Source organism: Arachis ipaensis, chromosome B1 (genome assembly GCF_059453495.1).
Source record: "Arachis ipaensis isolate K30076 ecotype BB chromosome B1, ASM5945349v1, whole genome shotgun sequence".
Lineage (NCBI taxonomy): Eukaryota > Viridiplantae > Streptophyta > Magnoliopsida > Fabales > Fabaceae > Arachis > Arachis ipaensis.
In genome coordinates, this window is record NC_142436.1 from 128,991,318 (window position 1) to 129,007,151 (window position 15,834).

The window sequence follows — 15,834 nt, forward strand, 5'->3', positions numbered from 1 at the left end:
TTATTTAATTTTTTTTAAACACCAACTGTTTAACAATATTATATTATATTATTATTTACTTCTTTGTTTTACATTATTATATTATATTATTCTTTTTTGTTAAACATTATCATATTATTATCTACTTTTTTGTTTTCTTTTGCTTCTGTTTCCGTTGAAGCATGACAGTATCCTTTTTTCAATTTTATTTTATTTTAAATATTTTATTTTACAATAAATTTCGCATTGATAATGTATAAAAATTTATGCCATCTAAGGTTTGAGTTTTTTTTTTTAAGTTTTATTTTATTTTAAATATTTTATTTTATAATAAATTGTGTTGTTAATATATAAAAATTTATGGTTTCCAACACATCCAACTCATCTTTATAGTTTTTTTTTATAGTGAAGTTGTGATTCACATGGCTTAATAAGTGGAGTGATGATGTTATAATATTATATATATAAATCAAATTAAATGGGTCAGTCACGGAGAAAAAGAAAAAAATGGGGAAAATAATGGTTTAGCTGTATATGCAGTGAGATTGCTTTGTGGGGTCTTGATGTTTTTTATGGATAAGCAAGTTGTTGGTTCGGTTATTAAAGCAAACCAACCAACATACAATAACAAAGCTCGCTAATATATCTTGATGAGCAAGAAAATATAATAAGATTAAAGACAAACCACATATATGGTTTTGATTTTAGATTATGATGATTGATATCACATACACAAACTAAGGGTGACAGTGTATGTGTCTATATCAAAATATCTAATATCTAGATACCAACAAATAATGGTGTGTTAATTACTTCTCGCCTTCATATGTATTTACTCGATCAGATTATTCTCATCAATACAACTTATTTGCATTATTCAACTATGAGAATATAATGTAAGAGGAACAGAACAATTTATTAATTTTGGTCATTAGTTAATTATTAATATTTAAAAGTATAAATTAAAATATATTATTAAATTATTAAATTAAAAAAATTAAATTAATAATTAAAAATATAAAAAATATAATAAATTTTAATAATTTTTTTATATTTCTTTATAATATATATATCTATACTAAATAGTAAAGAAAAAAAGAAAAATATCTGTGTGATGAAAGATTGAAAGTTAAACTTTCTTTAGAACAGTAAATTATTATAGAATAAAATAAGCTAACATAAACTAAAAAAAAATGTCAAGTAATTCCGGTATTCCAATGGTTTGCCGTATGTGTGTGTATATATATATATATATAGTTTATGAGTCCACTTTAACAAATTTTATAATTTTTTAAAGTTTTGGTAACAAATAAATATCTTTAGAATATTTATTTAAATCATCATTAATAAACAAAATTTAAATATTTTTACTAATAAATACGGTATAAATATTTTAAAAATTTTAATTATTTAATTTTTTTAAAGACCATCTTATTAACAAATTTAACTACTGTACTTATTTGCCATATCTTAATTTTAAAGTATTTTTAGAGTAATTTACTTATTTAAATAAAATGTATGAATCCTTTACCCAAATGTGCAAAACAAATAGTTGTTACGTGCATGTGCAAAAACCCTATTCTATGTAAACCGTGGCAACCAACTATGGTTTCTGGATTGTACATAAATCGTGGCTGACAGGGACGGTTTAGGGGGAAACTTTGTTGCGTGTAAACCGTGGGAGGTTCCAGCAGTTTATGAAGGGGGCGTGGAAGGCATAAACCGTGGTAGGCTACCACGGTTTATGAAGAAGTTGAATCAAATATAAAACCCTGTAACCCACCGCGGTTTATGAAGACTGCGCAATAAACAGAAACCCCTCTAACCTCCCACGGTTTATGTGTTAGGGGCTATATAAACCTAATCCGCTGAAGCTTGGGACGGATCATTTGTCTCAGCAAAAAAATTCTCAAGCTTGTTGTGTTGAGAGGATTTGGAAAAACCTTGGAGGTTTGAAGGAGGGGTGGGTGGTGGAGCCAATGGAGGGTAAAGATCGCTTGTACCGACTAAATGGCGTTGCTCACATGGCAGGATATATCGACGAAGAGGTTAGTTATTATTATTATTATTATTATTATTATTATTATTATTATTATTATTATTAATATAAATATTGATATTATTAGGATTATTGTTAGTAAAAATATTTTATGATGTTTATTTTTATTGTTATTATGATTAATATTATTTATATAAATATTGATATTTTTATAGTTACTGTAAATCAAAATTTGAGACGTTTATATAAAAATTAATATTTTTATGGTTATTGTTAGTATAAATATTTTATTATTTTTATTTTTATTGTTGTTGTTATTAATATTGTGTATATAAATGTTCATATTATTATCGGTATTGTTAGTAAAAATATTTTATTATGTTTATTTATTTTGTTTTATTCTGATTAATAGTATTTTTGTAAAAATTGCTATTATTATGGTTATTGTTAGTTAAAATATTTTATTTCTTTATTTTTATTGTTATCATGAATGCATAGTATTCGTAGTTTCATTGTTAATTATACAATAAGAGAGTCAATAAAATTAATGTGAGGATTCTAATAATTTTTACTAAATTATGTTTGATGTTATTAGTAATGGTTGAATGTTAAGGGATTTTGTTACCCACATTTTGCAGCCTAGTAGGGTTATTAGCGCCCTTAGGAGACAATAGAATATGCCGTTACATGACCGGATTATACCGTATCTGGAGACCGCGGGCTTGTATCATCTGGCTAGGCTAAACAGTGAGTGGTTCTGGGTTGATGAGCCTCTCCTTAGCGCATTTATTGAGCGGTGGCGTCCTGAGACCCACACCTTCCACATGGCCTTTGGTGAGTGCACCATTACTTTGCAGGATGTCGCATATCAGCTGGGTTTGCCGATCGATGGTGCGCCCGTTAACGAGTGCCTGACTGAGTTTGAGAATCTGATGGAACACGGTAGACCAGCATGGGTGTGGTTCCGGGAGTTATTTGGGGAGTTACCTCCACAGAGTAAAGTAAAGCAGATGACAGTGTGCTACACATGGTTCCACGAGAGGTTCCGGGTTCTCCCAGCAGATGCTAGTGATGAGACCGTGCGTATATACGCACGTGCTTATATTCTGATGCTGTTGTCGTCTCAGCTGTTTGCGGACAAGAATGCAAACAGGGTCCATCTTCGCTGGTTGCCTTATTTGGCATCATTGGACGACTTGGGCAGATATAGCTGGGGCTCGGCTGCACTGGCCTGGTTGTATAGGTGTCTTTGTCGTGGGACAAACAGAAACATTGTTAACTTGGCTGGGCCGCTACAGCTACTACAGTCTTGGATTTTCTGGAGGTTTCCCACTCTGAGGCCCACTGGTTTTGACGGATTCGGGTTTCCTCTTGCTTCCAGGTAGGGTTTACTATTTTCCGTTCATAAATTGTAGAACAGCATGTGTTATTCTTTGTTTTGGCATCATTTCAATTAAAATTGTAGGTGGGCGACCTTTATGCCGAGGAACGATGCAGGGGCACAAAGATTAGTTTCCGCACGCCTTGCATTGGATCGATTGCGTGTCCACGATGTGAGTCATTTATTTATTGCTAATACTTGAACTGGTTTTTCTTAAATGTCATTGTCTGATGAAACTCTTACTGTTTCGATACAGTTTGTGTGGGAGCCTTATTCTTCTGTTGAGGTTGCTGCTATTATTCATCCGGAGATACTACTTGACGAGCACCGTAGGCTATGGACGGCCGTCACTAGCCTGATATATTTTGCTGCGATTGAGTGGCATCAGGTCGATAGGGTTCTACCCCAGTTCGGCGGTGTTCAGCATCTCCCTCAGTCAGCTCTGAACATAGATTGGCTTCATGCGAAGGATGGTAGGGGTGGGGACCGGTGGTTTTCTACGTATTATTAGGAGTGGCATCAGCTTTGGGAGAACCGGCTCCAGTCAGTCATATGGGTCGATCGAGTCCTTGACCCCGGTCCCTCAACAGAGTACCTGGAGTGGTGGTGTCGTGTGGCGCACAGATTCCTATTCCCAGATGTTGCATTTCAGGATCCTAGGCCGATTGTGTTGACTGAGGAGGCTCGTCACAGAGGGTCGTCCCAGGCACCTCCTAGAGTGCACGTTTACGACAGACCAGATAACAGACGAGTCGATCGGCGTCGCCGTATAGGGACCCGGACCACCGATCGCAAGTGGAGGTTGTTTGCTGACCGTTTGGAGGAGGACGTCCCTGGAGCTGAGCCTGGGGATGCAGTGGATTACCGTGTTCCTCGACGTAGAGGCAGACGGCAGGCTGGGCGGCATGACCGTGGAGGTGCTCGTGATAGAGGACCATCCGTGCAGGATGACGGCACTCAGCACGTGCCCGGTGAGGACGTAGTTGGTTCAGCCTCAGCTATGGATCAGCCGACCTTTGACGTGGGTAGTAGCTCTCAGCTCTTTGGGAACGTGACCCCACATGCTTTTGCTGAGTTTACTACCGCGGCTGTCGGGATGGACATTGATGATCCTGTTACTGAGTCCGAGTTCTACAGGGATATAGCAGACATGCTCAGGGATGATGATGGTACCCATTATAGGCCACAGATGCCTGAGGAGCATGCCCAGTTTGCTGATCAGCAGCCACAGAGTGACGACGTTCAGGCTCAGTTGGCCGTTGACCTCAACGAGCCTGCAGCATCTCCGTCTGACCCATAGTTCGCGTTAGGAGGGACACGAGCCTCTGCATTCAGTGTGGTTCCTGCACAGCCATCAGCACCAGCGACAGATCAGAGACCGAGGAGGGTGAGGCGTCCTCCTTTGTGTGGCACCGGAGGTCACCTGCTTGGCCAGTTCGACGATGATGACAGTGACACCATTGAGGATTCTGATTAGTTATGTCATATTTTCCCGTCTGGTAGGGACTTTGTTAGTTTATGTACTTAGCATGCTAGTGAGACTTATGGCTTTGAGACTTCTGTGAAATGTTATTTTTCTCTTGACTATGTAGTTAAACCGGTTTCAGCTTCTTTTATATGTAACTCTTCCGTCACAATTATCATGCACAATATGAACGATAACAAAGTGATTCAATCAAACATGTAAAATAACAGGAATTTATTCATCTGAAATTTTTGCATTAAGTAAACATGTTGACAGTCATAGACTTAACCAACCATACGTTACTAAAATTATCAAGTTCCTAAAACAACTAAAACAGTTTCCCACGACATTTTAGACGACATGAGATCTAGGCATCCCTTCCACCACTCTGTCTTCGCTGGTCACAGTTCCTCCGCGTATGCCCAGCCTGACGGCATAGCCCACAACGCTTCGGCTGGTTCTCCTGAGACTGATCAATACTTCCACGGATCCTGGTTGCCTTTGGACGACCTTCCTTTGCACGCCGCATATTAGGGTCAGGAATGATAGTAGGCCCAGCATATGGAGGCCATAGTCCTTCAGGGATAGGTGGGAAAAACCCCTGCTTGTAAACGTTGAACACCTCACTCATACGATACACCTCGTGAACATATGACGCCCAGTTAAGGCGGGAGTAGGCGCAACACGCAATGGCGTGGCAACAAGGATAATGCAGCGCCTGAAAGTGGCCACAGTCGCATCGGTGATCTTTAAGGGAAATTCTATAGCTACCCAGCGAGAAGCTCCCGGTTGGTGTCGTCTCCGCGACGGTGTACTCGGACTGATGCCTGTCGTATAACGTCACAGTGAAGCACCTAGAGTCTCTTAGGTTCCGATCAATAGCCTTGACTAATGCCTGACAAAATTCATTCCCATATCCGAGTTGTGCCTCTGCTGTCTGTCCCCGTTCCACAAATAGCTGAGCAAGCCTCCTGTAAGTTGACTTAACCAATGATGTGACCGGGAGGTTGCGAGTTCCCTTTAGCACGGAGTTCACACATTCACTGATGTTGGTGGTCATGTGCCCGAACCGTCGACCACCATCCTCATGTTGGGTCCATTTGTCGTACTCCATCCGGTTGGCCCAGTCACACATTGCTGGATTTTCAGTCCGCATGATGTCAAACCAGTAGTAAAACTCAGCTTCAGTCTTTGCGTACGCAGCATTCACCAACATCCTCCTTGAGTCCTTACCTTTGAACGTTAGGGCGAAATTCGCAGCCACATGCCTAATACAGTAGGCTCGGAAAGCCCGGGGAGGCAGCCACCCAGTCTCAGGTGCCTTAAGCGCTACCTTGATCCCATTATGCCTGTCAGAGATAACAAGTATACCCTCCTGAGGAGTCACATGCTCTCGGAGGTTGGACAAGAAGAATGACCACGATTCTGCATTTTCGCCCTCCACAAGGGCAAATGCTATCGGGAGGATGTTCGAGTTCCCGTCCTGAACTATCGCCAACAGCAGCGTCCCTCCATACTTCCCATACAAGTGGGTACCATCAATACTGACGAAGGGCTTGCAATGCCGGAATGCCTCCATACAGGGTGGAAATGTCCAGAAAAGCCGGTGAAAGTACACCGTCGACTCATCAACCTCACCACCAAGCCGAACAGGAGAGGTCTTCAACACCGTGATTGTTCCGGGCATTGTCAACTGGACCCCTAGCATCCAACGTGGCAACTCCGCGTAAGACTCTTCCCAATCTCCATATATTTGTGCCACTGCCTTCTGCTTGGCCATCCAAACCTTCCTATAACTAGGCCTGAATCCGTAGTCGGCTTTTGTCGCTTGTTGTAGTACCTTTACCGTAACCGCAGCATCTGCCCTAACCAAAGGAAGAATCCTCGCACAGATAACGTGATAATCCAGCTGACGGTGATCACTTGAAATAGAGGTTGCCAAGCATGTGTGTGGCCCGTTGTACCTCCTAACCTCCCAAGTGCCCTTTCGTGCACGAAGCGCTACACGAATCAACCAACTACATAAACCGCGGTAACCCACAAGAGTTTATGACCATTGCACCTTCTTCATAAACCGTGGTAGCCTACCACGGTTTATGCCTTCCACGCCTCCTTCATAAACCGCTGGAACTTCCCACGGTTTACACGCAACAAAATTTCCCCATAAACCGTCCCTGCCAGCCACGGTTTATGTACAATCTAAAAACCGTGGTTGGTTGCCACGGTTTATATAGAATAGAGAATTTGCACATGCACGTAACAACTATCTATTTTGCACATTTGGATAAAGGATTCGTCCATTTTATTTAAATACGTAAATTGCCCTATCTTTTACTATGAAACATGAGAAAAGATTGATTTGAAGTTATTAAGGACTCTCTATATATTGGGATGGGTAGTGCGTAACTATCCTAATTAAAGCGAGGGTCACTCCCCTAATTGTCTTTTCTATTCACCATTAGTAAAGGTGTATGGCAGGGATCACGTTCCTTGTCCAAAGCAAAAAGTGTCATATTAACAAGTTTCGTCCATGGAATATATAACAACAATGCATGTTCTATGTGTTCATCTTTTGGGTAAAGACCGACATTAGAAGCGACTAGAGAGGAACAAAGAGGAAGCAAAATAAAAATCTGTAACAAATAACAGGGTTCACAGCTTCACATACATAGGTCTAGTTAATTAAACTCCCATCTTAAATTCAATAATATTTTGACATAAGAAAAGAGGGAAAAAATGGTAGGATAATCCTAATTTTTTCAACTCACTAAATGCTCTAGTTGACTTAGTTAGGGTATATAACATCAAATTAAATTCTCTTGAGTATTATTTGATTTCTATCTTAGGGTGATAAAAAATATAGAAATAATAGATATATAACTGAATCACGTTCTTGAAATTCATTCTTTTTTTAAAGTACATATATTAACTTAAACGGTTTTGCTTTTAAAAAGTGTGTTATATATTCTAATTTTAAAAATAAATTTATTAAAATTATTTTCAATAGCTAGATAATTTTAACTTGTCTATGTCCTTTTCCATATATGTTTTCATTCCTAGTAGCAGTATCTTTTTGTTTCAGAATAATTATCAAACTTGGTTCTTTTTCTTTTTTTTTTTTCTGAAATAAAAAAAAAAAACCAGATCGAGTTCGAAATCAAATTCTACGAGCAAGTTTTGTTTCTACTTTAACCTACTCTCTCCTAGACTCCTACCCTATGGAAAGGCACATTAGAACTTCTACACATTATAACCCAGATACAACTTTTAGTGATAAATACACACAGATGATGACGATAAATTAAATAGGGGACTCCAACTTCAAACCATGAGACACGTAATTAAAAGATAACTACTACACTTATAACAGAAATAAATATATAAAAATGATAGCCCAATACAGATATAATGTTATCAAGAAAGGTAATTAAAAGACACTTGAGCCAATCAACTTGGTTAGGCCAAAAGTTATAGCCATGGCTAACCATTCACTAAAGAAGGCTCTAACATAAGACCTAAATGGAAGAGTCTTACCAAGTAACCAAACAAAATCAAAACAAAACTATCTGACTCTAAAATAAGTTCCAACCTGAATTTATAGTTCCTTACGAAAAATACCACAAGAAGAGGAACTATTGCACCTGCTGAGAATGTAAAACTTGATGCTGCAGCTATTTGCAAAGGGTTCGGTAAACTCTTTTTCTCTATCTCATCTTCTTCTTCTTCTTCTTGTCTCTTTATTTGAGCAATCTCTATGTCTAACCCTAAATGCACAAAAACAAACTCACTAATGGCTATGCTACATACCCCTGCCACAAGGCTTGTGAAACCGGACAATATCATGGCCTTCGTGTCTTCCCTCATTGCTCCCACTCCCATCATCAGAGCCACCGTTGATACCAGCTGTTGTTAGCTCCCAGCACCGCTGCACGTAGTTATTGGGATCTTTTTGAGTAATCAAATTCCTCTTTCTTTTTTGCTTCTTCTTCATTGTATGGGGTTTTTGATAATTGTTTGTTGTTGCTCAAGGTTACTCACTATAAAGTTGATTTCGTTATTAACGGGTGAACTATTATTGTTATTATTAATATGATTGGATGCCATGAAAATTGAAAAATGATGGACGATAAAGAATGATTAAATTGTGGAGGACACATATAACAATTTAATTGTATTTATGGATGAAATTTTGGTTGATTATTATTGGAGAGCTGAGATTTCTTCACTAATAAAATGTACTATCTATTAAGTTTTTATTGCCCTTTTCACTTTAACAAAAATAAAATAAAATAATTACTATTAAAGGAGTGAAATTTCTTTACTAATAAAGTTCTTTATATAATAATATATTTGTTGAATCATATAGATGATAAATTTACCTTTCCAATGCAATTAGCTAGAGAATGAGAATTGAGTAATATGAACGTTAGAACGATAAATGCAGAAAACTGATGGAGAGGAAAGGAAGTGCAAAGTTATATGAATTGCTGAAGAGGTAAGCATTCAAATTGTGTGTATCATCAAACAGAAAGAGTATGGAATGGGAACTAAAGGAATCAGTCACTGCAATAATAAGCATTATCTCATCCTATCAGAGACGCAAATTAATTGAAGTTACAAACGCAAACACTTTCATTCATTGCTTTGCATTATTAATTCAACTCTTCCATTGCTTCACACCTAGCTAGCTTCAAAAATATAATATAATTAAATTTTGTGGTATAATCATTAATACTCTGCATTTATTTACTTTTCATTCAAGAAGAAAAGTAACAAATACATACTAATCTTTTTGAAATTTTTTTCGTTTTTAAAATACCGTCTTGTTTCTGGGTAATTTAATATGTGTTTAAATGTATATTATTATCTTTTTTTTTAAATTAAAAGTATAATTCAAATTCAAAACTTCTAAATAAAGATGAAAAAAATTATATCATTTGAGATATAATTCGTTAAATATATATTATTATTATTTATTTTTTTTTAAACACCAACTGTTTAACAATATTATATTATATTATTATTTACTTCTTTGTTTTACATTATTATATTATATTATTATCTACTTTTTTGTTTTCTTTTGCTTCTGTTTCCGTTGAAGCATGACAGTATCCCTTTTTTTCAGTTTTATTTTATTTTAAATATTTTATTTTACAATAAATTTTGTATTGATAATGTAAAAAAATTTATGCCATCTAAGATTTGAGTATTTTTTTTTTAATTTTGTATATTCGTGTGATTTTAATTATCAATAATACATGACAAAAATTACGTAGATAAAAAAAATACGTGCCTTCAACTATATTAATTGTTGGATTATCATAAATTTCATATTAAATTCAGAATGAGATTAGAAAAATATGTAATTGTGCAATCTTTTTATTTTAATTAGCAATTGACATTATATATACTCACATAATTAACTAGTATTTACCACTTTTTTTAATTAATACGGTCATGTCATAAAATTTGTACAATAATACAAAAGTCTTGATAATATAAAATTTAAATTTTAACTACTACGGTATAATTCATCACTCGTTCCATTCAAATTTTTTTCCTAAATTTGCATTAAATAATTTGTATCATAATTATAGTATTATACTAACTAAAAATACTTCCTTGAGGACCGCCTCCAGACTCTCGTCTTCAAGTTCGGCGTGGCCAAGTCAATCCACCACGCCATGGTCTTCATTCGCCAGCGCTACATTAAGACTTTCTTTCTTCTTTTCACTTTTTTCCTGAAATTTAGAGTTTTTAAATTCCTAATTTTTTATTGTTTGTTTTTGTTCATTGTCGAATTAAGAATCTAATCTTCTTGGTTTCTTGGCTTTTGATAAAGTATTATTAAGTTTTGTGATAATAGAAGATTTGTTGATTTCAGATGTGCTACTCCAGCTTCATCAAGATTTGCCAATAATAACAATAATAATGATGCACTAGAAGGAGAGTAAGATAATTACCCTTTTCCTGTGGTGATTTATGTTAATCAGGTATAAAATAATTGATCTTTTATTCAGGTATAAAATTAGAAAGGCTTTTATTAGTCTTTGGTGAGGGGATTAATCCTTATCACTAGAAAGCTATGCCTCTTCAAATGCAATGTAAATATAAATTATAGAGAGAATTTTTCTTTGATTCATTGTTACATGTCACATATGTTCCTATTGGTTCTGTTCTAATCTCTTTTAGCCAAGCCAATTAGATGAAGTTTGAGATTTTTAAAGTGGCACTATAATCTTCTTGTTTTGGTAGGGGAAGGAAAATAAGCACAATAATGTAATTTTCATTATTCATTTTTTGTTCACTTGTAAGCGTTGATTTCTCTATCGGTTATTTATGGATAGTTTCTCAATAGCTTGTTGCGCTTTTCATTTATTCTCTCTTTTCATTTTGCACTCAATTACATCTTGATTTTCATCTTGAACCATAGTAACTGAGAAACAAAGAAGAGAGCAACTGAATGGCAAATACAAAATCCTGAGGAGTGTTATCCCAAGCCCCACGAAGGTATAAAACACTTATAAACTTGTTTACCAATTTTTACAAATCAAACTAATAGGTTGAGTCTGCTATTAACAGATGGATAGAGCCTCTGTGGTGGGTGATGCCATTGAATATAATAAGGGAGCTGCTCAGAACGGTCAATAAGCTCAAATTACTGCTGGAGAAGAAAAGATGTTGAAGGGAGAGATGCAAAAGGCAGAAAGCGAAAGATGATGCTGCAGAGAGCTGCAACATAAAGCCTTTCAGCAATCTAGATGGATGCATAAGGACCTCATGGCTTCAAAGGAAATCGAAAGATATCTAACCTGAAATTTGGCTTATTCTTTTTGCAGGTCTTAACCAGAATTCGACACTGCAGCTATCACGTGGCTTTTCTGTGGGAAAATCTCCTGGTTCTAAGCCTGGTGTTGCTGTGGTTGTCGAAAGAGTTAGGATACACGGGCTGTCAAGGTTTAGAAACCTGAGTAAATTCGCGCACTCCATGAAAGTGAAGGTGTTGCCTGCAGATCCAAATATTCGCATTCCAAACATAGAGATCTGTTTTCATAGGTGTGTATTTGTGTAACCTATCTGCTTTTGAAGAATCTCTTTGTGCACGGTATGAATATGTATTTGATCAATGAGGTTGGTTCTAGTGATCTGTTGTCTTGTTGAGTGAACATGGTGAACACCATTTTCTCTAGGACTGGGCTTATACCTCAAGTCTCAATTTGATTATGCAATATTATTCCCTTTATAACTCACAGTTTTCGTGTATTAAATTGAACTAGGATTTATAAAATGGTATATCTAATTTATTAGGGCAATTTTGTGCGTCTTGTTCAGGAATGCATCTCTTGCTATAGGAATGTGCTCACAAGGCCAGTGGGAAAAAGTTACCAAGGGTTCTTGGGTTCGATCAATGTCTCCTTTTGACCACAAGCTCTTAGATATAAGGACTGCTAGCTCAACACTGGCATCCTTCTTAAGCAAATCGTTAGCATTTTATTATAGCAGCGCAATGGCAGTTGGGATCATTCTTGTGATACTTATGATTCTTTACCAGGTAACTTATTACTGTTCCTCGATGTTTAGAACTTTAGATAGTTTGACTGTACTCTCATATGATGTTTAGGATGAGTCTTCTTGTTGAGAAATTGACCAAGACTTCATCAATTCTTCCTCTCAAGAAAACGTCAGCTCTTGTTCATGGCTTATCTTGACTGATCCAAATTTTTCTTGCAATATCTTTGATGGTCTTGGTCATTAAGGCAAAAATGCAAAACAGTTACTATTCATGGCTGAAATTGCATCCATAATTCATTGGCTATAATTTATTTTATAGTTTAAATCAGTCTGAGTAGTTTGGGATGAATTTTTGTTGAATATGATGCTAGAGCATAGATTATAAAAGCTTATATATCTTAACTTAGAGTGTATAACGTGGTTGCTACATGTTGAAACTAAAATCCAGTTTCCTCTAATTAATACTTTGTTGATCTTAGCATGGAATTTTCTTTAGTTTAATTATTGCTGTGCACTGTATACTAACTACTTTGTAAACTATAGTGAGTTGAAGTGCTCCCTATCACTCTGCAAAGGTCTCTCTCGCTCTATATATGCAGAATATCCTACTTATCTATATATTTTAAACTTCTACCCTATCAGTTCTTTTCCTTATACTTAGTACCAGTCCCTTTTTTTCACTAAAATACTTCCAAGATATAGTCATACACCAATCTCTTCCTTGAGTCTGCAATGATCTGAATTATAAACTAAATAGAATCTCAATCAAGTTATTAAATATTTACCCAATGCTCCCTTTGTGCCACTTGTGAATTCCTGAAGAGAGTTATTTTGATTTTTAAACTTGGGTTATCCTTGGTTGTTACATGTCTTCGTACTGTTAGAATGCTTGAAACCATGAAAGAAATGATTTTGGAAGCATTCTAAGGATCTGGTGGAGATATTTATATTTCTTTTTGAGTTTCAGTTTTTGAGTTTAACCAAGATGTGAATCTTTTGAATTGGCAGATAAAGAAGCATTATTTTCAGGAAATTTCATGTTTACTCCTTTGAAGCTTGAGAGCCAAAGTGCAAAGGCACATCAGTGATAAAGTGATTTCTAAAGTCATGATAAATAGTGGCAAGTACATTCTGTTCTTTTATTCTTTGGTCTATAATTTATGAATTATTAGGTTGAAAGCTTGTAGCTTATCTATATGGCCTTTAGATTTTATTAATTTTGTCCTGAAACGAGATTTGAGAAACATCCGTTTCTCCTTTAATCTCAATGTGTATATTCGGGATTGAATTTTGTTTGGGGTGAAAAATTTTAAATTTTTGCAACCATGTGTTTCTGATTCAGACTGAACATTGTGGATGGGGTGTAGAGGCAGCTGAAACCATCTACAAAGACGAATTCATAATTGAGTATATTGGAGAAGGTAGCTCTCATTTCTTTTGGCTTATATTGTTAAAAATCTTTTTTATCTTTCAAGTGTGCCTTTTCACCATTAACCGAAATGTTTTCTGCATGCAGGGGTAGGATCAGAAAGTGAGCGAATGGTTTTAGGCGTGGCGTAGTGTGGATTGGAGCATCACTGGATTGAGGACAAGTGCATCCAACACGGCCCCATATGATGGTCACTCACCAATAGTGGGATGTTTATTGCTGACAACTCACTCATGCCTCATGCCTCATGCCTCATGCATAGAGGCTTTAGTTTGTCAATACTCATCACAAAGTAAATTAAAGTGTGCTGCCCAGTTTCCACTTTATTTATATTTTTGTTTCTGTATATGGTGATCATACTGTATATGGTGATCATATTGCATTGTGGATTTTTCTAATGTGGATTTTTAATTTATGTATTTGTTCTTATTACACCTAGTATTTTTTATTTATGTGTAATATACATTCTTATATATATTATAGAAATATGATTTGATTCTATTAACTTGCCAAATTTTTTTGAAAAATCTAAAGCTAAAGCTAAAGCACAAAAATATATTTATAGATATTTTACTTTTTTTTAACTACAAAATGTAATATTCTTTGTCATATTTGTTGAAATCCTAAGTTAAATATGAGTATTAATTTTTGAAATAGAATAAATATATTTTAAATTTTTTACATTTAAAAATAATATTCTATCAATGTTAGAATTATTTAGATAAATAAGTAATAGTGAATATAGAATTATTTATGATGGATATAACTAAGTATATCTTTTTATTGAAAATATGAATTTAAAAATATTATATTCAATTCTCAATAGTCAATCTCTCATTGAATCATTGTATATTCAAAATATTTTTAAAGAAACGAAATAATTTTAGGTATATAATTTTTTGTAAAAATTTAATTAATTCAAAAAATTTATTGTTGTTGATTACAAAAAAATTAAAATGACAATTTAAAATTTTTATACTCTTAAAATATTATTTATATATTTTTTTAGTATTTTTTATCATTCACTGATCATATTAATATAATTTAATTTAATAAAATTATTTATCTTCATTTGATTAAATAAAAATTCTATTTTATCTGAAAATTTTACGATTTTTCAACTTTAAGATCATCCACATTAAATCATTAACCCTTCATTCGAGAGCATGATTGAGATTAGAGAGCTTGGCTCTTGTTGTTCTTTGATTTTCGTCAATAAAACCTCATGTATTTTTGATAGGGCTGAATCACAACTCTACCATGGAAAAAGAGTTACAGAGATGAGTTTGATGTGCTGGAGACCATAAATTTTTATATATTAACAACACAATTTATTATAAAATAAAATATTTAAAATAAAATAAAACTTAAAAAAAAATACTCAAACCTTAGATGGCATAAATTTTTATACATTATCAATACAAAATTTATTCTAAAATAAAATATTTAAAAACGCAAAAAAATTTCAAGAAGATTAGTATGTATTTGTTACTTTTCTTCTTGAATGAAAAGTAAATAAATGCAGAGTATTAGTGATTATACCACAAAATTTAATTATATTATATTTTTGAAGCTAGCTAGGTGTGAAGCAATGGAAGAGTTGAATTAATAATGCAAAGCAATGAATGAAAGTGTTTGCGTTTGTAACTTCAATTAATTTGCGTCTCTAATAGGATGAGATAATGCTTATTATTGCAGTGACTGATTCCTTTGGTGGCCTTCCCATTCCATACTCTTTCTTTTTTATGATACACACAACTTTAATGCTTACCTCTTCAACAATCCATATAACTTTGCACTTCTTTTGCTCTCAATCAGTCATGTGTACTTATCATTTTACATTCATATTACTTAATTCTCCTTTTTTAGCTAATTGCATTGGAAAGGTAAATTTATCATCTATATGATTCTAAGACATATATTATTATATAGAGAACTTTATTAGTAGAAAAATTCTACTCCTCTAATGAGGACCATTTTATTTTATTTTTGTTAAAGTTAGAAGGGAAATAAAAACTTGATAGATAACACACTTTATTAGTGGAAAAATTCCAGCTCTCCGATAGTAA

General features: G+C 34.7%; 1 protein-coding gene, 1 long non-coding RNA gene and 1 pseudogene across 6 annotated transcripts; 1 reads left to right on the top strand and 2 right to left on the bottom strand.

Moving 5' to 3' along the window:
- Nucleotides 1–5,191: 5,191 nt before the first annotated feature.
- Nucleotides 5,192–6,604, bottom strand: LOC107611250 (uncharacterized). Its single transcript, XM_016313201.1, has one exon. The coding sequence runs from the start codon at nt 6,602–6,604 to the stop codon at nt 5,192–5,194; it is 1,413 nt and encodes a 470-aa protein (XP_016168687.1).
- A 1,620-nt stretch (nt 6,605–8,224) lies between these two features.
- Nucleotides 8,225–8,928, bottom strand: LOC107611256 (vacuolar iron transporter homolog 2 pseudogene; annotated as a pseudogene).
- A 1,465-nt stretch (nt 8,929–10,393) lies between these two features.
- Nucleotides 10,394–14,266, top strand: LOC107633990 (uncharacterized). 5 transcript variants are annotated; one of them, XR_015902441.1, is made up of 8 exons: nt 10,496–10,511; nt 10,709–10,817; nt 11,258–11,334; nt 11,407–11,880; nt 12,157–12,376; nt 13,345–13,456; nt 13,679–13,757; nt 13,853–14,266. It is a non-coding gene; the product is annotated as an uncharacterized LOC107633990 (long non-coding RNA). The 5 variants fall into 5 exon arrangements; XR_015902443.1 differs by having other exon boundaries at nt 10,497–10,511; nt 10,709–10,774; XR_015902442.1 differs by having other exon boundaries at nt 10,394–10,774.
- The last annotated feature ends 1,568 nt before the right edge of the window (nt 14,267–15,834 follow it).